Source organism: Vigna umbellata, chromosome 4 (assembly GCF_029865625.1).
Source record: "Vigna umbellata cultivar VRB3 chromosome 4, Vumbellata_1.0, whole genome shotgun sequence".
NCBI lineage: Eukaryota > Viridiplantae > Streptophyta > Magnoliopsida > Fabales > Fabaceae > Vigna > Vigna umbellata.
Window position 1 is genome coordinate 69,463,044 of NC_142168.1, and position 22,458 is coordinate 69,485,501.

General features: G+C 34.1%; 1 protein-coding gene across 1 annotated transcript; it reads right to left on the minus strand.

Moving 5' to 3' along the window:
- Positions 1 to 1,219: 1,219 nt before the first annotated feature.
- LOC124827077 (ABC transporter D family member 1-like) lies at positions 1,220 to 17,980 on the minus strand. The gene is made up of 27 exons (XM_088112157.1): positions 17,645 to 17,980; positions 17,382 to 17,453; positions 16,866 to 17,004; positions 15,597 to 15,879; positions 13,042 to 13,266; positions 12,182 to 12,379; positions 11,590 to 12,044; positions 11,352 to 11,490; positions 11,185 to 11,263; positions 9,539 to 9,777; positions 9,132 to 9,436; positions 8,949 to 9,054; positions 8,699 to 8,854; positions 7,430 to 7,529; positions 7,250 to 7,358; positions 6,871 to 6,961; positions 5,084 to 5,208; positions 4,804 to 4,953; positions 4,639 to 4,711; positions 3,851 to 4,031; positions 3,614 to 3,772; positions 3,340 to 3,498; positions 3,006 to 3,242; positions 2,346 to 2,509; positions 2,135 to 2,187; positions 1,955 to 2,033; positions 1,220 to 1,738 (listed from the first exon to the last, which is right to left on the minus strand). Exons 3-27 carry the CDS (start codon positions 16,925 to 16,927, stop codon positions 1,652 to 1,654), a joined length of 4,014 nt encoding a protein of 1,337 aa, XP_087968283.1. The 5' UTR covers positions 16,928 to 17,004; positions 17,382 to 17,453; positions 17,645 to 17,980; the 3' UTR covers positions 1,220 to 1,651.
- Between the last annotated feature and the right edge of the window lie 4,478 nt (positions 17,981 to 22,458).

The window sequence follows — 22,458 nt, forward strand, 5'->3', positions numbered from 1 at the left end:
GTTAGATTAGTCTAAAAGGTATTCTCTCGTTCGGTCTTGCTTCTAAGATGTAAGTTATTTCTTTCATTTTTGTTCTAAGATGGGATCTGATTTTCAGTGATCGGTCTGATTGTATTGATGATGAAGTATGATAGTATTTAAAATGTGATATGAATGAAATAGTATGAATATGAATGAGTATTCCAGGGAGGAATATCTCGGGATTGGTTATTGAATGGTAAAGTATGAATGTGATCATGCTAAGCTGGCGTTTATCCTGATATTCTGTGATTACTCATTCTCAAGTAGAGAAGAGTAAATCATGTGTGAGAAGGGCAGGAGGTCTTAGTCCATAAGGTGAACTTGGGCGAGGTATAACGGACTAACCTCGGGTGGCAGCTGTTGAGGACATCCCAGTTACTACATTACCTGGGTGCAAAAACGTCATAGCTACACAAAATTCATACAGTCCGAACAGTTAGAGTAAAGTGGTTGATCATTGAATGCATTGATGTATGATTATGGTTGGAAATTTATGATTGGTTGTTGCATGATTTACCTATTGATTTATATCATATTTATGTGAAATATATGTTTTACTGAATTAATTAAATTACATAAGTTTACCCTACTTTCCTGTTTGTCATGTTGTTCGTCCGATTATTCTTCCTGTTGCAATGATCATCCTATGGATGTGAGCAGAAGGGGGCGAGTGTTTGCTGGAAAAGGCTTTGGAAGGAGTGGAAGTTAAAGCTGAACCATAGAAACGTTTGGTCATTAGAACTAATTTTATTTTGTATAACCGTTCGATAGAAGCCTAGTTTTGGAACCGTTCGGTCTAGCCGTTCGTTTTGTAAAGTTTAAATTCTGAAGTATTTTGTAAGACCGTTCGGCCATAAGCTCACCTCTTTTCTCTCAGACTGAACTGTAAAATTGTTAATTGTGAATATTCTATGATATGGTTGTATACTGTACTTTTGGGATGTTACACAAACTATCCTTTTTTTAACTAACTAATTATAAATTGAATTGATTTTTGAAGAGTGTTAGGGAGAACCTGTCTGCCATTTCTCTTCTTTTTTACATTAACTAAAGCAACTGGTTGTAACTCTTCCTGTTATAAGCAAGATTCAGACACTTTCCCGGTTTCCATACAGGAGGGCAACACGAATGGATGAAGCAATTCAGGAGGCAAGGGAATAAAGAACATCAGAAAAAAACAGCATCGAAGATTCTGAAGTAACAAACTAGCCCGAAGAGCTTCTCTTCTTTCCTGCTGTTTTATTGATAAAACAATTTAAATGTTAATCATTACATCCAATGGCTACAACATATGAACCAATATCAACTACCTATATGAAGAGGAGGGGGGGGGGGGGGGGAGGAACTGTACATCACTGGTCACTATACACTGCAGAGATCATGCAATGGTCGTGTGCTCCAACTTATTACCAATTTTGGCTTTTCGGCTGCTTGTTTGTTCGTTTTCCCCCAAGTCTATCGAGTAAACATTGAATCTTGGAGAATATATATGAAAACTAAAAATACAGGTATATAGGATTGACCTTCGTTGGCAAACCTAGTCTATGCTTGCAAACAGCCAGTTTTTGCTAGACTCGACAATATTTTAAACAGTATACCGAGTCTATGCAGCAACAATGCTTTAGTGAACTCACTGCTTGATCAATCGAAGCTCCCAATTACCTTCACCATCAATCAGCCGCAATTCCACTGAATGGAATGGTATTAAAGCAGGACGCTGAGGGCAGGAACAGAGAGAGATATTTAGTTTTCATCAGATTATTACGGTTAACATGCATGCTTTAAGTTTAAGCTAGTTAACATGGTTTATCTACAACTAAAAAATCAAATAGTTGAGCACTGGGAGGGAAATGAGGCAAGTTCAGAAACACCTTAGTGATTGAGTAAATTCCCCACAATTTTCTTTTTCCTCATACTTATAGAATCAACTTACTTGTGACGAAGTAACAACCGTGATTCCCATATCTTTCGCAAGTCCATACAGATGTTCTTCGACATCAACACTAGTTGCACTGTCAACATGATTTTTTTCAGAATATTAAACAAGACCAACAACGAATAAGAAGTAACAATTTCCCTGAAAAGGAAAGGGGCAAAGGAAAATCATACGTACTTGGTGCACTCGTCAAGGATACCAAATTTGGGCTTGTGAAAGAACAAGCGTGCCTTACAGAACAGAATGCACAACGTTAATAACTCGAAGAGAATATGGCAAATTATAAAAATGTCTTCCTTCAACGAATTTAAGCATTAAAGGACGTCTGCGTGATACAAAAATATTTAAAACATTCTATCTAAAATTACAAGAAATTGGAGTTACATACCATCCCCAATCTCTGTTGTTCTCCAAGGGAAAGTGTGTCTTCCCATTTTAAAGTGGCATCCCAATTGCCTTCCTCCCTTTCTAGAAGATAATTCAATCGGACACACTCTAGGATATATTTTAACCGTGAATCTAACAAAGTTCTGGTGTCAGCATGCTTTTCACCTGAATTAGCAAAATTACAATTATCAGAGCTAAAATGAAAATGCAAAATAAAGAAAATGCACTCTTAAAAGCAGTTGAAGAGAACAAAGAAACTGTTTTTGACCTGTGAAAGGAAACAGTCCAGAGTAATTTCCCCCAAATAAAAGGTAAGCAAAAGAGAATTTTTCAACAATACAATCATTCTATTGCCCAGCCACAACCTTAGAACTTATTCTCAGCTAGTGATGATGATTTTAGTGAAAAGTAACAAAGTTGCATGTTATAAACTTTGGCGAGTAAAATACTAAAACGAGTAAGCCTTGTTCCAATGCGGAACACATTTCATTTATATGTTAACATACTAATAGAAAGAAAGAGTACGACACACTTTAACCATTGAATAGAAAATCAAAGCGGATTTACCAACTTGCTATATAATGTATGGTCAGAAACTTCACTTTTACTCATAATGGAATTTTTAAGCCCTGCCGTGTTTCTTGCGCCAAAGATATTTTACCTTTTCCATACATTTTCAGTGCCTTAACCTCTGCCTCCTCACGGGAAAGGGGATATATAATCTGATCCCTTAGGGTTCCCAAACATGTATATGGCCGTTGAGGAACATAAAAGATGCCACAACCGGATCCAGTCTCTTGATCCTCAACCTCGGATGGTTTAGAGAGTCTTCCACTGGCTATTGGCCAGAGTCCTCTAAGAACTCTGAAAATGGAACTTTTTCCACTTCCATTCGGACCTTTTAAAAATAAGATACTTGTAAGACTAAAATTTAAATCACATTAAAATCCCCTATTCTAAAGGGACAAAGCAAATAAAATACAAACTATACTAACCAGTAACAAGTAGGCTTCTCCCACCCTCAATGTCGCATATTAATTCCCTAGCCAACATCTTTTGAGCAGGGGTTATGATATCAACTTTTGAGAAGGAAATGACATCAGTGGAATGAACATCCCTCACTGGAGGTATAGAACTAAGACTCGTGAAATCCTCTGTACGGTACAAGCTCATTAGCACACATTATGACTATTAAAGAGAGTTACTGCCATAGAAACACCAAGATATTGTTTGATATGATTAATTGTAAAACTTAATGACAATTAATACCAGATTGTGCCGCATCCAGAAGTTCTTCAAGCTCAAAAATCCTGTTAACTCCACCAGAGAGCTCTACAAACTTTCTATGCAATTCAAGAATATCACCAAAAGCTAAAAAGCTTTGAGAAACTACAGAAGCCAAAAACCTCAGTGCATGTGCCAGTTCACCTATTTGTATAGTATCGTCTGTGAGATGGGAGAGCAAGAACTATAAAGAGAGTAGATGACTCAATGCAAACATCTTACCCTGGGTGGTTATTGAAGCACGGTCTCCCTTGTGTTCCATGGCATATAACAAGCTTAAGCCCCAAGTCACATTATGTGGAAGTTGCTTAGTGATAAAATCATCCAGGATACCAAACAGCCACTTCCTTTTTAAAAGTAACTTGGAGTGAGTGAGAAGTTCCCTGAATCTAGACTCGACCATCTGCTCAAACATTAAGAGTATAATTTACAAATTGGCAATAACCAATGTTTTAATCATGTTACTGAAACTAAAGTCATCCAGACATTATCATAACATCAAAAGGAGCTAACAGAATAAATTTGATCTCTTCCTGTCAAACTGAATCCCAATTCACACTTTCCTGTATTAGAGCCTAACATCATGTAAAATTTGATCAAACACATAATCAAGTGTATGATTTAGGGTATGCTTAATCAAGAGGTGGATGATGAGAAAGCGGAAAGTTGAGACAACTGAACATGGTTGGATGGAGGCTTTGATTTTTACTCTCTATGGCTTGGTAAATGGTCATGGTGATCCCCGTCATAATGGTATAGTTGCTGCTTCATGACCAGGTAGTCAAGGTGCTACTCAGAGTGATAACTCAACCGCCTTTTATTGCTTCAAATAAGGGTAAAAATACTTTCAAACAAAGTGCCTAAATTTTGGATGGTGGATTGACGCCCTAGTTTCCTCCCACATTGTTATTGTGAAAAACATTTATTTTCATTGAAAAGTTTGCAAGTCCTCAAACATGCACACACTTTAAGAAAATAAATTCAATATTTGCTTGAGTTAGGATGCTCACAGCTTTTTCTCGAGAACCGCCTCCAAAGAAAGCAACAGATTCAGCATGAGTACAAAGTCTTTCATGCATGAACCTAGAAAAGAATAAAGAGATACAGATCAGAATAACTGCACAGCACTAGTTGACGAGTACCTGGAATGTTAGCAGACAGTAGTATAAGTTTACCTAAATGTTCCTTCAAGTTGTTGTTCTTGACTTATCAAATCGCCAAATTCTGGAGTTACAGTTCTTAGAAATCCCAGACCAAGGAACATGTAAGCATAGAGTATGGCAACTCCCCTCCGACCTGTTAACAGCTTCATTCTCCAAGTGAACCTTTACAATAACAAAAGTACTTAGTAATTAAATAAAAACAAAGAGAACGCATAAAATATGTTAATTCATCATGTACTAGTAAAATACACTGTAGTAATATAGTGACTACTTTGCAAATGAAGGTGCTCACCATAAAATATCCACAGATGGCTTTACCATTCCAGTGACCAGTCCTGACAAGTCTGTTGTTAACTTCTCCAAGTCATGAGTTATCCTTTGATCAGCATCAATATTTTTGCTTGCCATGTGGAAGACCTACGAAGATATGCCAAGTAATGTGAATTTGGAACCAAGCCTGTCAAATCCTGTGCTAATTACTTTTTATTAGGGTAAATTAAGCTTTCAGTCTGTAAAAATAGGAAAACTAACAAAAAATTTCGTACTAATTTGTCCTCATAAAACTTAAAACATATTTTTGTCGTCCTTGTTGTTAACAGCACTGGACAGAAACATATCCTGGCTAACAGACGCTGCATCAACCACAAATCCTTCACCGTTCTGTGTGCCAAAATCATTCTTACATTGCTGACTTTCTTCACCACCAACTGTTTTGCAATCCTTGGGTTACTTCCTCTTTCAACTGCCATGGGAGGTCACATCAAAGGTCCTAACTTTCATTATTGTTAACCCCTGAGCGAGGTTGGTCACCAACATTGTCGTTGTTACAAGCAGAAGAAGACACTTACAATTAACTGGAAACCATTTCATAGGATCCATCTATGATTGGGTTGCAGTAATACGTGGAGGAGAGCCATGTCCTTCACGTTTCTCAAAGTGCATCCCGCATGTTAGCTTGGAAGGCATAACAGCCTCCGGCAATTTTCACAATCCTAGGGCTACTTCCTCTTTCACCTATGCCGGGAAGTCACAATGCTATTATTGTTAACCACAATCCGAGGTTGGTCACCAATATTCCACTTGGTTCGCTGTTGCAGGCAGATGAAGACACACACTCCTTTCGAAACCATAACCAAGGATCCGAAATGGGTTGAGGTAATACGGCAAGGAGAATCACATCCTTTACAATTCCCAAAGCATACCATACATGTTGCCTTCGAAGGCATAACAGCATGCGGTGGTGATGCAACTGGCTTTGTGATCCTTGGAGAAGAATCTGGCACCAACGAGCTTGCAGTTGCAATTTTTGGGAGAGAATTTGGTGCCGGTTTCAAACATGACTTTCCAGCAGAAGGGAATGAAGGGAATGAGGCCAAAGTTTAAAGCAGAGAAGTAACAGTGCTCTAGCCACATGCTGGTGTCAAAGACTGGCGATGACTGACGGACTCAAATTAAAGGCCTTGCTAGTTGCAGTGACCGAGGAATTACACATGCAAGCAAAGAGGTGAAAGTTGTGAAGGATAGTGGTGGCAAGGGCGAGAGTTCGTTTTTCAGCCAACCATCATAAACAATGAAGACCACAAAAAAAATATTTATGTCATTGGGACTAATACAAGTTTAATTTATGATTTTTATTAAATTCCCTTTTTTACCCTTTTATTATATCCCTCATTCCATGAGAATGTGATTTGTGGTTAAATCTAGTTACCCACCCCCATCCAGTCACTAATACTCATCCTATAAGCCTTTTCACCCTAGAAAATTGCCAACTTTCCATGTTTGTATGAGAAGGTAAATGTTGCTATTAACTCAATTGTTAAAGACAACGTGGAACTATGAAGAGGTCAAGGAACAAAATGGAAAATTATGTTAAATTTGAAGAGGAAATAGTAGAATGTAATATAGCCATGAGATTTGAGACACGAATTTATTTCAATAAAAGGTTCCAGATATAACAATAAAACAATTTGTGACATTGATTTATCGGAAATTACTATTTATTCAAACATAGATAAAGACACACAATCTTACAGTCTTCAAAAAGTTAAATTAATGAGGCTGAAAAATGAATGAATTTACCTTGTAAAATCCATTGTTTCTTAAATAGTTCTGGAGTAGATGTTGTGTCAAACGAATCCGCCCACCAAGAGCAAGCCTCGCAGTCAAGTGTCTGTAGATAGACATACTAAATTTACTTTCTGAAAGACTCTTTTTAGGTCAACCTAAACAACCTTTTCCTCCATTCCAATGCCTTGAACTATCTACGCAACTATATAATATTTTTCATATTTTAAGTGCTATCGATAACATACAAATAATAGAATATAGAAATCAATGGTAAATGGTAATACGTCAACAATTATCCATTCCAGTAATTCATGGTACGAACAATTTAAACAGAAGTCCTTATACGATGCCCTTTAGCAAAGTTGTTTCTTGTAATGTGAATGTTAAATACCTTATAGAAGGCGCAATGAAAGAAGATGCAGCACTTTGGAGAACACTTGTACCAATTAATCGAATAAAGGAAACTTTATCCTGCTCCAAAACAAGCTTTACAGTAGTACCTGAGAACACAAATACCCAGGGCCATTATTACATATGATCTCTTAACGAAAAGTCAGAGATAGCAAAATACCATTCAGTGATGCAATCCGATCTGACACCCAGGTCCTTGAAACAACAAGAATAACAACAGCAAGCAGTCGTGCTCCTTGTTTATCAAATATGGTGGGCACCTAAAAGCATGCAATAAACATGAGAAAAATACACTGATGATTAACCAATGCACAAAACACATCGAATATCAGTTTCTAGTTTCCAATCAACAATAATTGATCTACAGGACATACACAAACACATAATTCACAGTGCCATTCAACTACTTCAGGGTTTCGGACAGGGAAAAATGAAAAGAGAACCAAAGCTAAGATGTATTACTAGATTGAGAAAAACAATGCAATGCCAAACTTTATACTTTCATTTATACTTATAATTAGGTTAATACCAGTGTTATAAAAACAAGGCCGAGTAGGAATGATAATGGGATGGGGAGGATGCCAGTTTAACTATCCCTATCCCCGTCCACAAAGTAAAATCATACCTATCCCTAATCCTGATGCATAACGAGAATGAAATTTGTACCTTGTCTTATCCTGTCGGGTAATGGGTATACCTCTATACAGTTAATAGAATAAAGTTGCTATCTGTGAATTAGAAGCTAACCATCCTCCCTTTTCGGTATTGAAGCTACTTGTTAACAAAAATTATGTATTCAGTTATCCAGATATTTAAACTGTTTTATTACTTTGTATCAAAGCCAATTAAATCTTCCAAGCCCGCAGGACCCACCATCATTGTCCTGAACCTTAAAGATCATTCAATTTTAGCAAGTCAGCCTGATCTTAAGATAATTCAGATTCATTCGATCTTATTACCATTGTTAGTCAAACGTAAGACTTGCCTAAAACTAAATTGATTGATTAGACATCCTGATTTTTCATAACTTCACTAGCCAAGTTATATAATCGAAAGAATTGTAATTGCATCCATTTTACAACTAATAAAAGTCTAAAAATAAATTGCCAGTAAGCCAACCTACGTAACAATGTCACTATCAGTCCGCAACACACTAGAAATGCATGTCACTATCAATCCGCAACACACTAGAAATGCAGGTTGCAGAGATTTGGAACATTAAATTGACTGAAAAGACACAAGCAATAGATATTCAGACTAATAAATTTATCATTAACAGGGTAATATCAACACCAAAGATTTTCATAAATGTCATATCCAAAAGCATATACAATTAACCAATTATTCAATATGATGGTAAAAGTGTTCACTTACAAAATAAATATATAAAGTCAAAATCGTACATTGCATATCTACTCAAGATACTTACCAATACTTTGCACATGGCAGCTACTCTCATTGGCAGTGCCCTTGAATTACCACAAAGTTGGGGAACAGCAGATGAAGCAGTATGTTTCGTAGATGGAGATGATGCTATCACTTCTGTAATATATGATTGTGCCTTTGAATTCGAGAATGCAGAATCCTAGGCATAGGAAAAAAACAAAAAATCCTTCATTATTAATTTAAGATAATGAACTGTGAAGATACCAAAAAACAAGAATCATAAAAATCTAAACCTTTTTATGCATGGCAAATGCTCTTTGAACTGCCTTGGCATCATTCTGTCTGTTTGTCTCCAATGCCTTCATTGTATTATTTTGTAATGCGGTAGAAGAGTCCTCACTGCAGTTAAATTTGAATCTTCTAATTAATAAGAGTGTCAAAGGAAAACCGTAATCAGCGCACAGTCAATTTCCAACCTTCTATGATGAACACTCCAGCCTCCCTCACCATCTAAGGACAAAACCACATCATGGAACGCAACTAATGCTGGACGATGTGATATGGTAATACATGATGTACCCATAGCCCGAACTTTAGCACAAAATCGTTCTTCCATATCAGTTGTGACAGCACTTGTGCACTCATCAAGAATGGCAAACTTAGGCTTATGGTAGAAAAGTCTAGCCATGCCTAACCTTTGTTGCTCACCCAATGAAAGTTCATCACCCCAGTTTACCTCTTTTTCAGGTGGATATCGATCTAATAGATACTCAAGATCAACCTTGAATACATGTAAAAGTAATTCAAATGAATAATAATTATTAAAATGATATAAATATCATTAATGTGGCATTGCCAAAAAGTAGGAGTATATGAATTTCACATTTTTCAATAGCTCCACCATCCCACCATTTGTAAGTGGTTCATCCTCTTGATCGGCAGTAAGAGGATAAATTAACTGATCACGTAGTGTTCCTACAGCAGTATATGGTCTTTGTGGCACATAAAAGATTTCTTTATTAAGATCAGATCCTACTCCTGGTTTCACAATATGTCCAGATACCAAGGGCCAAAGACCTCCTAAAACCCGGAATAATGAGCTCTTTCCACTTCCATTTGGACCTTCAGCAACATAATTATAAATACGTGTCAAAAACAATTAACCATTTGAAATCTTATTTTAAAATCCAAGGATACATGTAAAACATGATCATTTCAGATTGTCAAAAGCCAAGCCAAACAGACAAGCATCATATCAATTTTGGTTTTACTTGACTCCGTAATATATAATTTTCCATCCCCCTCAAATCTACATGCTCACCAGAGTATAATGACCAACCAGGACCGAACAGTTAAACTATTTACCATCTTTGTGTTAGTTTATATTTTTTTTCTTGAACAGATAGACTGAGCTAGTCGACAGATAGACTGAGCTAGTCCACGCATTAGAAGTGGTAATTTGCTCAAACTGTGAAACAAAATATTGTTAGAGAGGCATAACTGGTTCAACAATATTGCCACAAGATGCATTAAGGGAATTGAGATTTGAAAACGGGTGCATACTATCAGTGGGGCCGAGGATACAAATGCACTATCAATTACATTACAATTAATATTATTAACTTTTATTTGATTGATGCCTACAAAATCAATCATCAATGCAAAACCTTTTACTAAAAACTAAAACTAAGCAACATTTATAAATCAGTGACCTTAACTAAATCAATTGATAATCAAAGTGGTAAATGATATTTCTGCAAAGTTTACAATTAATTTTAGCTTCAAACGTCAATTGTATGGCCTTGTTTGATTTATAAATTCAAAATTAACAGTCCTAAAATAACCTAGAAGACTACAGTTGGAAAATATAGCATTCTAGTAATGATCAACAGTGGTAACCTCTATGAAGCTGCTAAAGAAAAGTCACAAGTACCACAAGGCAGTGGCCGAAGTGAATTTCTAGGAGAATGCACAAGGTAAAAGTGGGTAATAGATGATAACAGGTAAAAATAATGTTTGTGGGTTATACTCTCAGAACAACTTTCCAACCAGCAACTACCAAGCCTTATCCCAATAAAAGGGAATACTAAATTTTTATTTCCAACTATTCTACATTTAACAAGATTTTACAATGCCACCCACATAAATTGCATGAAACACTGTTGAGAAACAATATAGATTGAATATAATGTATCTCTGATGCAGAACCTGGTTGGATGCATTAATCTAGGTGCTTGCCAAAAAATTGAAAGGAAACAAGCCAAAAGTTTCAGCTACATTACATCCAGTGCCAATAGTGCACAACCCTAGCCATATTTCCCGTCATGTGGATACTATAAATGCATGTAAGAAAAATTAGGCCCCAGAAATGAATGAATAATTAACCCTAGCCCCCCAAATAACATGTAAGAGAATGATTATTGCAACAAAGGAAAAGAAGGGGTAATGAATTAACATCAATTGACAAAGTTGATTCAACCACCCAAAAATCGCAAAATCAGAAGCACCCACCAAGCAGAGAGTTCATACCTGTAATCAAAAGATTTGATCCTGGCTCAACCTTGAGAGTTAGATCATCCACTAATACATTACCATTAGGGGTCACAACCTGAAGTTCGGGAGCATCATCACAATCACGATATAAAAAACATAAAGAGAAGTAAAAATTCATAAATAGTTCGGCAGAGTTCACTAGCCTTGACACCATAAAATCCAACGTAGTTAGCTTCACTTATGCAATTTCTACTTCCTTGTCTTTGCAGTGAAAAGTTCTCATTCTCCAAGCTTAACTCTCTTGATATGGCCATTAACTCATGAATACGATCAGCATAACCACTGTAAAACATACAAATAACTAAAGTATATATACAAACAAAATGAACCCTAGAAAGGCATGTCCTCTAATATAAGGGACATATGACCAATCAAATATACCTGAGTCGGTTCAACCGTCTTGCACTAATGGAAAGAGTTCCTAGAGATTGAAAAAGGGAAATAATGACACTAGTATGATATCTCAGATTGCTTAGCATCTCTGCACGCCCTAAAGTTGAACTGTCAGGCCTTAGATGGCCAGAAAAGAAAGGTTCAATAATCAAAATAACAGCAACAGTAGCACCAAGGTACTTCAATAAAAAATCCTGAATCATGCCAAACCACCAATGGTCATGTAGCACTCTCTTAATGTGTCTAAATAAGGTCCTAAACTTCTGTTGAATATGAGCTTCTTCTCTCCTCTCTCCACCATAAAATGCTATACTTTCTGAGTGAGTCCTTAACCGTGAGTGAAGCTGCCGATACTCTCCTTCCAATTCCTGCTCTCTGGACATAAGTTTACCAAAAGCAGGAGAAAAGTTTCTGATTGTAGCCCCAGCTCCGAGTACATAGGCCTGCACAGGAAACAGAATTTATTGAAACGACTTAAATTCACATCAATAGGTTCCAGCCATCAGAAACTCAACAAAAAATTAAGAACCATAGCAGCAAGTGAGAAATCTGTGAAACAGTACACTTTAACTAGATTTACCAATATCCAGAAGATATATTTAGGGCTTGCATATGAACAAAGCCGCCAAGAGTATAGCAGGCCATCAGTCACCGCAGTTAGGTCATCCTGTATAATCTCACTTAACTCTGAACAGAACCTTGGAACATCACTGGCAATTCTTTGCTCTGGATTAGTTATCCGACCATCAACATGTGATATTTTGTAATACACCATGTTCTGAAATAAAAGTAAATTTAAACAAACGTTCACATAAAAACTAAGTAGAACACCATAACATGTCATTAAGGAGGCATGGCAATTACCAAAAATATATTGAATTGTGCATGGGATGGTGATTGACATACTTGCAATTAAAAAAGGAAACAAAGTATTTGATTCTGGATAGATCAAACAATTGTTCAAAGCAACAAGGGGGTTAGCTTGATACTTTTTCTTTCACAACTTCGGAATTAACTTGCACATAATACAAGATGTGGAAAACAATCTAAATGCTATAGTCAGGACATGTCTGAGATCCAAAGCAATGCCCAAACCAAGAACAACTGAACCAGAAGACCCATTTTCCCTTTTTCTTAATTAAATTTCCAAAGCCTTGTACCCAGCAGGTTAAGAGTTTGTAACATTTATTGTCCTCTTTAAGCAGTATATGGAATTAAGGACACAACAGAACTTAAGGCTAACAGGAAAATTCTGGAAGCATTACATATTCAAATTCCATACATTTAGAATAAAGAAGAAAAAGCGGACTAGAGTTACAAACAGGTTAAAACTACTAACAAACATGGTAGCAAGGCAGGAGGAATGCACAAATAGATTGATTACAAGCTCAAAACAGACAATCAAATATAGATAGTTTCTACATACAATTCAACATCTACCTTAAAGTAGTGAGAATGGATAAGTGTAGTCAATATTTTCCGGAAGTGCAGACTCAAAGTCCCAGTAATGTACTTTGATGTAGACTGCATAGTTGATGAGAGGAAACACAAAACAATATTCTCTGTAATTAATCGCAAAAACATCGGCACACGTCGAAGAAAGGCAGCACGAAATAGGAAGCCTTGTACTTTTGCTAGCCTGTTGCTTAAAGTGGTTCGCAGCACCTGCAAATAAAATTCAAATGTTATCAGCTAAGAGTTGTTATTATTTATTTCTGGTGAGTCAACCAACACATTTGTTAATCTGACATTCAATGATTTATTTTCATACAAACTTGAACAGTATATTGTAGATTTCATATTCAAATAAAAGATTCCATCTCTTTTTTCTGAAGTTAATGTCACAGTCTACTGTGTTCACAAGCTGACACTCCTTCAGCCATGCAAGCACAAGTTACATTCTAATGTAATTCTGTTAGCAGACTTGAATAAGCATGAGCAATAAAAAAGTCAAATTGTATTTAAGAACAGAACTAAGACCACAACTATAGTTATAGTCATTTGATTAATTATATACATGTATGATAATTTACCTTCTAAACCGCACAGAAACCAGAGGGGTGTAACTCTAGCTTTTGGAGAAGTGAAAGAGTTTCAATCTAAGTAATAATCATGGTGACAGAATCCAAGAGAATTATAAAACTAGAAGAAAGTGATTCAAAGCATTACATCTTTCTATATCGGAACTATCAAGTAACGAAGATACCAAAAGGCAGTTAGCCAGACAAAAGGCCAAAGCTTTTTGAATTAATCTTTGTACACCAAAACAGGAAATACATTATTACAAGCTTACCCTAAGAAAAAAATGAACAGAAACTTAAGCCCAATGAAATATTAAGGAAAAAAATGAAGCTTTAGTGATTAAGCAACAAATGGCGAAAAGATGGAAGAGTTATTCTTGCACTGAATGAGGCTTGGCATTTTTAGAGGAAGTATTGAAGAAGGTGGCCTTTAGTAAAGCAATTCAACCAAATAATATACTATCAACTAAAGTTTAGAACTGTTGTTTTAATTTCATTTTATTTTCTGGTTTAAAATTGTTTAGGGTAGAAACTTGCCTTATGTATGAGAATGAACACTTAACACCTATTTACAAGAACAAATCAGAAAACCATATGATTGATAATGACCATATTTTGTAAAGAAAAATTAATTATTTCACATTAATGCATAACAAAATGAGTAGATGATTACCACAATCTGCTAAAAGATACTTGTAGTCATAGCTAAAAAAAAATTCCATACCTTTCCCTCCCCCGTACTAAAACATACTCTTTCCCATATAAATATCTCAATGACATCCTAGCCTATGTTATAATTTATATTGAAACGGTTATTCTAATTTTTTGTGAAAAAATAAAGCATCATATTTTGTATGGTTGTCATATCTCAGGTAAGTTGTATTTCAACATATTAGCCGGTAAAACTTTAAGAAAAAAAAAAACAGAGGATACTCAATGGATATGTACTGCACGCTGAACATATATGCATACAACACTAGTACTTCACCAGTGCTGGAGTATTTGAGCTTCACAGTTTGATTATTGTTTGTACCATTCTTTATATACCTTCTCTTGATAAAGCCTATTTAGATATTTCAAAAAAAATATAACCCTCAGCATTCCAATTAATTCTTTTCCAATATCGAAATATAGAGAGCACTTTCATGTACCCTTTTATTGATTACACCTTCAGTAATTTCTATGAACCAACAAGCTCCCCCATTCCCTTCAAAGTGGAGAAGTAAAACCTAAATAAATTTGTAATTGTCCTTGTCAATTCATAAGCATAGTGTCTGTCATCTTGTCTTTGTTGTAAATAAGGGATTATTAGGATTAAAATATCCCTAGAATCTACGTGTTCATTTGAGCAGATGTTATTTCCTTTTTGAAGAGAATGTGATTGTCACAAATAATGGAGTTGACAATGTATTATCATGATTTTAATTAATAAAATATTTATTTTCTCCCTCTTATTATTCGAGTGTCTTCATAAGATTTCAAAGCAATGTCTTTATGCCAGTGTACGTTAGAATAAGTTTCTTATTTATATTTTTAGTTTTAAACTAACAATTTAAATAAGAAAATCATCACATCCAATCATATAATGAAACAGAAAAATATAAAGAACATTTTCAACTGCAGTCATAATTCCATTATATACAGAGCACACAAGAGTTCAATCCCTCCTGATGATGCATTCCAGCAGAAGACCCATATCTTCCGATTAAAGGTATGCACCTCATGAAACTTCATATTAGTCCAAAACATGAATGATAGCTTGAAATAAAAAGTATTTTGATTAATATGTTTCATCTACATAGTGAGTATACATGAGACGTTCACAATGATGTCTCCCAAAGTCAGGCAATAAATATCAAAGATAAGTTGACAGAACAAAATATCACAACAAATACATAAAAACATCATGCCATTTTACACTGAAATCTTAAAGATAATCACAAAGCATAATTACCCATAACAAAATAGACTTACCACTATACAAACTAAAGCTAAAAGGTTCTTTGCACCTAATTGGCCCATCTCAGATAGAAGAATTGCAGCAAGCACTTGAAGTGACTTCATCCCTCCTTTTTTCTGTTTACCTTTCGGTGCAGAAGTTATTTTCCTAACCTCCTCCTCCTTTGGGAGTTCTCTATCATTATTCTGCTCACCAGAATCGCCTAATAAATCATGTCTATTAACTCTAATCCTTGATTGCACATATGCCGCAGTTCCACCAGCAACTAATATACCAGTTGCAAGTAGCAGAGTTTTTCTGTTGTAGTGCACAAGGAAAACGAATCAACTAGATAATAAGTTACATGCAAAACTAGTTCAACATTGTAATGATTTTATTAATACCACTCAACAAACAAAATAGTATATAAATGCTACTATTAATATGAAGATGCAAGGCTATGATTGAGGAGGAAAAATACTTATCTATCAGATAAGTGTATGTAGCAATGTTAGCCACAAGGAGCAGAAACCTTAGAGAAATAAATTTTAAATGATAAGATCAATAAAGAAAGAAGAAATTTTTTACCAATTATTCTATCAAGATAAGTTTTGTTGTTTTCCTGGTCCCAGTTAATTCTAATGATATGTCTTTAAGCATAAGTTTCACGTGGAAAATAATACCCAAAGAGTGCAAGTCTCAGGGTCAACCATTTTACTTATAATGAAATTATTGGTAATTACCAATTTATACTTAATAGTACATGTTTCTAAGGATTTAAACCCGTGTAGAATTAGAAGTCTTGAGATTCAACCATAGGGACTTTTTTATGTAGCACAATTATAGTTTTTGCCATTGTTGCAAAGATATTACAGTCGCACTTAGCCAATTACAATTTCGGAAAAACCTTTATATTTCACAAAATTGTAGATAAATTCAGGCAATGTAAAAGCAACTAGGATCACAATGCGTTTAGAAAAAAGGACGAAATAAAAAACCATAAACTTTGACGTTACTACTGCAATTACAGTTTCAGACCTGACTGTAAAACCTCAGCAATACTTAATGGGTCAAAATTCTGAACTTTGAGCGTTATGTGCTGTATTTCTGATGATGAGAATGTGATCGAATACGCTCATTGAGCATAAAATAGAGTTTATTTTTTGATAGAGTAAACAAAAATAGCTTATAAAAGGATAAACTTGATGCAGACTCGATGGGCAAACAAATTAAGCTGCAAGTCAACGTCAACTCAGATTGAACTTACTCATCACCAAAAACATTCAAAGAAAAAGGTAATATACCTCCTCGAAGCCAGAAAACCCTGGCCATGCTGGGTTAGTTGGAAGAGTTGAAGGGAAGACATGGCCAAAGATCAACCTCTCTTTTACCAACAAATAAACTCGTCACAATTGCTCCTCGAACCTTGGGGAGCAACAAAATCTAACCAGAATTAAAATTCACAGAGAAAAAAAATGACAGATCAGTAGCCAGAACTGTGGGAAATTTTAATCTCAACGCATATTGGCATGCTTTAGATGCACCATACTCAGTGAGCAAGGTGCTTCAGTTCAAGATACCAAATAATGACCTCATCACATCAAGAGGATGACTATATAACAACAACCATACCAAATTTCTTTTATTTAAATCCAATATCTCTCATTATTAAGTGTAATTAAGCTAAACAAAATACACGCCAACAAGTTTTCTTGCAGTCAAAATATCTCATTCATTTTTTTTTTATCATAAAAGATAAAACACTCCATTTGTCCGCAGTAGTAGATCCCAAAAATGTAAAATCCCTAACAGAAGCTAACCTCCAAGGTCGTAAACGCTAACCATGTTCCTCCTATCCAACGCGCCTAAAGCTTCGAAATAGAAGATATTCGCTGCAAAACAGAACATTATAGTTCAACAACAGCAAGCATATTCGATTGTTGGCGAAAGTGCTTTCTCTGCGGCAATCAGAATAACGTATCCGATTCTGAAGTAACATGAATAAAGACCGCAAAAGCTAATCCGAAGTCTTACTGAATAGAGAAATCGTTTTTCACAGAAATGGAATACAAACGAAACAAACCTAATATAGACATGATTGGAAATCAATCCTCATTCGATGGCTGAAGGTGGGAACGAACGCAGAGGTATTGAATAGAGAAGAAGGTTTTAAGAAGCACGCGCTGGGTTGTGCCAATTGCATATATTAGATATCTGGTGTGGTCAATTATAAAATACTAACACATAACCGGAGAGAAGAAGACAAGACAAGGAGTTGATGAGATATGTGAGATAGTTTGAGGGCTTATAGTGTGAAACACAGCACACGAACGTGTTCCACACGGGTGGTCTTCTTCTCTACCATGGCCTCTCACAAATCGGGTCGGGTTTGATTTCACCTTTGGCTACTAAGCTCGTACTTCCTGTGAATTTTATTAAGAAATTATACAGACACACACTCGCGCGTGTGGTTTCACTGTAATCAATTTAATGAAATCTAGTTGAGAGTCCAGGGATATTTTCTTCATATATAATTTAAAGAAAGAAATAATTTTTATAAATTTAAAATACATATTAAAAAATTGAGTAAAATTTTAGAAATTATTTTATGCCTAAATTAATATTAATTTATAAAATGAAATTATTTGTTATTTTTAGAGATATTTATTATAAATGTTAAATTAATTAATGTAAATTATTTTAAAATAATTTACTTAACATTTTTTTACTGTGACGCAATATAGGAATATTTATCAAGTTTTTTACCTCGAGTTTTAAATTATTTTTGACTATTAAGTATGTGGATCTAATTCCATATTTGTAATGTCTTTTCGCGTTGTATTAATTCCATATTTGTATTGTCCGTTTTAAAATCTGAGATTTTGTTATGATTTTATTTTTAAAAAGTGGTTTTAAAATTTGAAATTTTGTTATGATCTTATTTTCTAAAAGTAATTAAAGAGTAGAAAGAGAAAAAAATATTTAAATTATTTTGTTTTAACTATTGTACTATTAAATGCACCATAACACTTTTCAATTTAAATATACTTATTATTTATATATCATTATATAATCAAATTAATTATTTTCTTCATACTAATCATATTTTAACACTTCTGTTTAGATTATATATTTTGAGTTTCGTAAGCTTTTTAGATAACTAAGTTCATTTATTTTGAAATTAAGAGATTCTAGTCCTTTTTATCCAAATGGTTATTGTATATTTTGATAGATTAAATTAAATAATTTTAAATTTTATAAGTTATAATTTAGTGGTATATTATCAAAAATACGGAAGGATTTTGTAGATGTGAATTTTATGGGGTTACATTTTTAGAAGGCAAAATTAAGGTTTAAAGTCAAAAGCTTTGATATTTTCATTTCGGTAACCCATTAATCCTTTGGTAGTTGATTTAAAGTGAATTAAAGCTTATAATAATATCATTAATTCATTTTATTATTATTTTAGGTAAAAAATGGAAATTTGGAAGTTATAAATGTAGCATCCCAATTTAGTAATATAAAACTATTAAAATGAACATTACATGGATAATGATATAATAAGCACTACAAATTTACTATGAATAAAATTCTTCACCTGAATAATAAAAGTACAACCTAAACTGCAAGCTTCACTCACAACCTCTCGCTGAGTCAACTGAAAGATTGTATCCCTAAGCTCACATCATTAAGGTGATCATCGCAAAAGAGAGACAACACACAACAAACAACACAAAAACAAGGGTAAGCTAGATTTAAAAAGAATTCACACATTGCTATAACATACCACATATACATAAGTATTCATGCAAAATAAACTAGTTCAAAACATCCTAACATGTTATGAATTAGACTTGACTGTCCAGACTTAGAATGAATACCGAGCTATGACGGGTTGTGCGCTCGTGGTGGTCTCTACTGCTTTGCAAAGTCATTGCCAATGGGTTTCACCCTACCACACTCACGAGGTTAGTCTGTTCCGGGCCTTAAGGCATACTGGAAGCCCCCAAGACTAAGACCTCCTACTACTCCTCACGACATGGTTCAATCCTCTATACTTGAGAATGAAAGACCATTGGAGTTTCAGGATAATCCCCAAGACTGAGCTCCTTGTATTCATTCTAAACATACTTAAGTCTCACCAAGAGATCTCACTTTGGAACTTACTTATCACACTTTAATTCCATTTAAATCACAATTTATCTCTTTGACACATATATAACTCAGTACACCCTCAAACATAATCCAAGATAAATCGCCACATCATTCAAATCAAACAAGAACACATAAGAAAAGTGTAAAGAAAAACTTGGACCAGTCGCTAAACGCATACCCTCGCTAAGCGAAAACCATCAAATAGTGGATTAGACCCTCAACTCACTCGCTCAGCGCACACCATTCGCTCAGCGAATGTCCTTAGACAGACAAACCACCTCTATCACTACTCGCTGAGCGAATCCACTCGCTCAGCGAGTTTGCATAATTCTACAGCACCAAATCTGCAAAATTACGCAACCTACACCAAGTTTACCAATTATAACTATTTTTCCCAACTTCTAACTCTCCTAGATTGTTTTATATACTTAATTTAATTTGTACAATTGTTTCTATACCTTACAAACATCGATATAAACAAGTAGCTACAAGATCTCAACCAAAAACTCAACTTAGAGACTCAAATTGAATTCTACCACTTGTGACACAATTTCAAGCAACTTAGGGACTCAAGCAAGTCCCAATTAACTTACCAAAACTCTTCAAACTGACCATTTGAGCATAAAACCTCTAACTCAAGTTTTCACTAGTTCACTTCCTCAAATTGAGTTATAAACCAAGTAGAACTCTACCTTATCTATCACCAAACCTTCTCCCCACAGATTTCATCCATTTTAAACATCTCAACCACTCACAACACACTCAAAACAGACTTCACATACTTCAAACTAGTTCACAAGACTTTTCTCACAGTTTTCACTTTCTAAGACCTTATTTCTAGACCAAAATAACCTATAACAAAGAGTAACCCTTACTCCCAATAATTCCAGCATCAAAATTCACTTTATCAACACTAAATTCAACATCAATCTCATATACAAATAGATTCAACATATTATACATCATTCATCAACACACAAAACGTCAAACACCTAATTGATTTCTCTACATTCAATCATAGAACAGAATTTTACTCACACAGTTCAATATTCATGCATCCTCTAACATACACAATTAGCATCAATTCAAGAAAACTCTAGCTTTCCTTACCTCTAAATCAACTGCCAAAGTCTAAAAACGCTTCACCCATTTCTTGAACCGCAAGGAATACTTAGACAAACCTACGAAACACCAAAATTGGAAACGGACAGAGTTCTTAGAACTCTAGATGAATCAAGAACATGTAGGAGATGCATGATTATACATGCAACAAAACAATATTACTCTAAAACAGATTTAGGAACGAAAGGGGAAAAAAGAGTTGAAACTTACTTGCTCTATTGAAGAAACTGATAGGGTAGAATGGTAGACCTTGACGTCGTAATCGTTTAGGCACCTCCTGATCGTCAAACAGATGACTCAGGAGTTAGAACTCTTATAGAGAAAGTAATGAACTCTAGAAAAGTGGTTTGATTGTACGTTTTAAAATAATGAAACTCGCTTATAACAAAACTATTTATAATAAAACCGTTTAATTTTAAATTAATCGAGTCTCACTATTTTTAGACTATCACCGCTTCTAAAACACCATTTTATGAGGTTTCACAATAAAAAAAAAAGGAAAAAAACTAAACGGGGAAATTTTTCTTTATATAAAAATAAAAAATTAATTAAAAACTCAAAAATACTATAAATATACAATATCTTAATTAAAATAAGAAACACAATTTGAAAGTTGGACTATTGATTCTACCAGAACACCTTTCAATTCAAACTTATTGTTTATATACCATTCTATAATCAAATTAATTATTTTCGTCATATTAATCATATTTTAACACTTTTGTTTAGATTATATATTTTGAGTTTCGTTAGCTTTTTAGTTAACTAAGTTCATTGATTTTGAAATTAAGACATTCTAGTCCTTTTTATCCAAATGTATATTGTATATTTTGATAGGTTTAATTAAATAATTTAAAATTTTACAAGTTATAATTTAGTGGTATTTTATAAAAAAAAAACGGAAGGATTTTGTAGATGTGAATTTATGGGGTTACATTTTTAGAAGGCGATATTAAGGTATAAAATCAAAAGCTTTGATATTTTCATTTGAGGTACTCATTAATCTTTTGGTAGTTGATTTAAAGTGAATGAATGCTCAGAATAATATAATTAATTCATTTTGTAATTATTTTAGGTAGAAAGTGGGAATTTGGAAGTTATAAAAAATGGGAAAAAAAAACTAAAAGGGAAATGTTTTCTTTATATAAAAACAAAAAAATTAACTAAAGAACTCAAAAATACTATAAATATACAATATCTTAATTAAAATAAGAAACACAATTATACAAATTCCAACTTTTTTTCATATTATTACTTATATTTATAACTATTTAAATCGGTGTAATTATACATATCGTTTTGAATATGTAATTACAGATCTTTATTTTAAAAAATTAAGAGTTGTAATTTTTTTGAAAAATTAAATATATAAATTTAAATTTAAATCATGTAGTTATTCATTTTAATCTCATTGTCTCTTTATAATGTATATTTTTAATATCTTTTTAATTTCTTTTTATTCTTTTTTAGTTCATTACTATATTTATAAGTGAGAGGTTGACGAGGTGAAGATGAATTTTGATCGATAAAGTTTTCAATCAAAATAATTTTCTTTTCAAATTTTAATTTATTTTTTTTAATATGTTTTGTGTAAAGACTTAGAAAATGAAATTTTAAAAG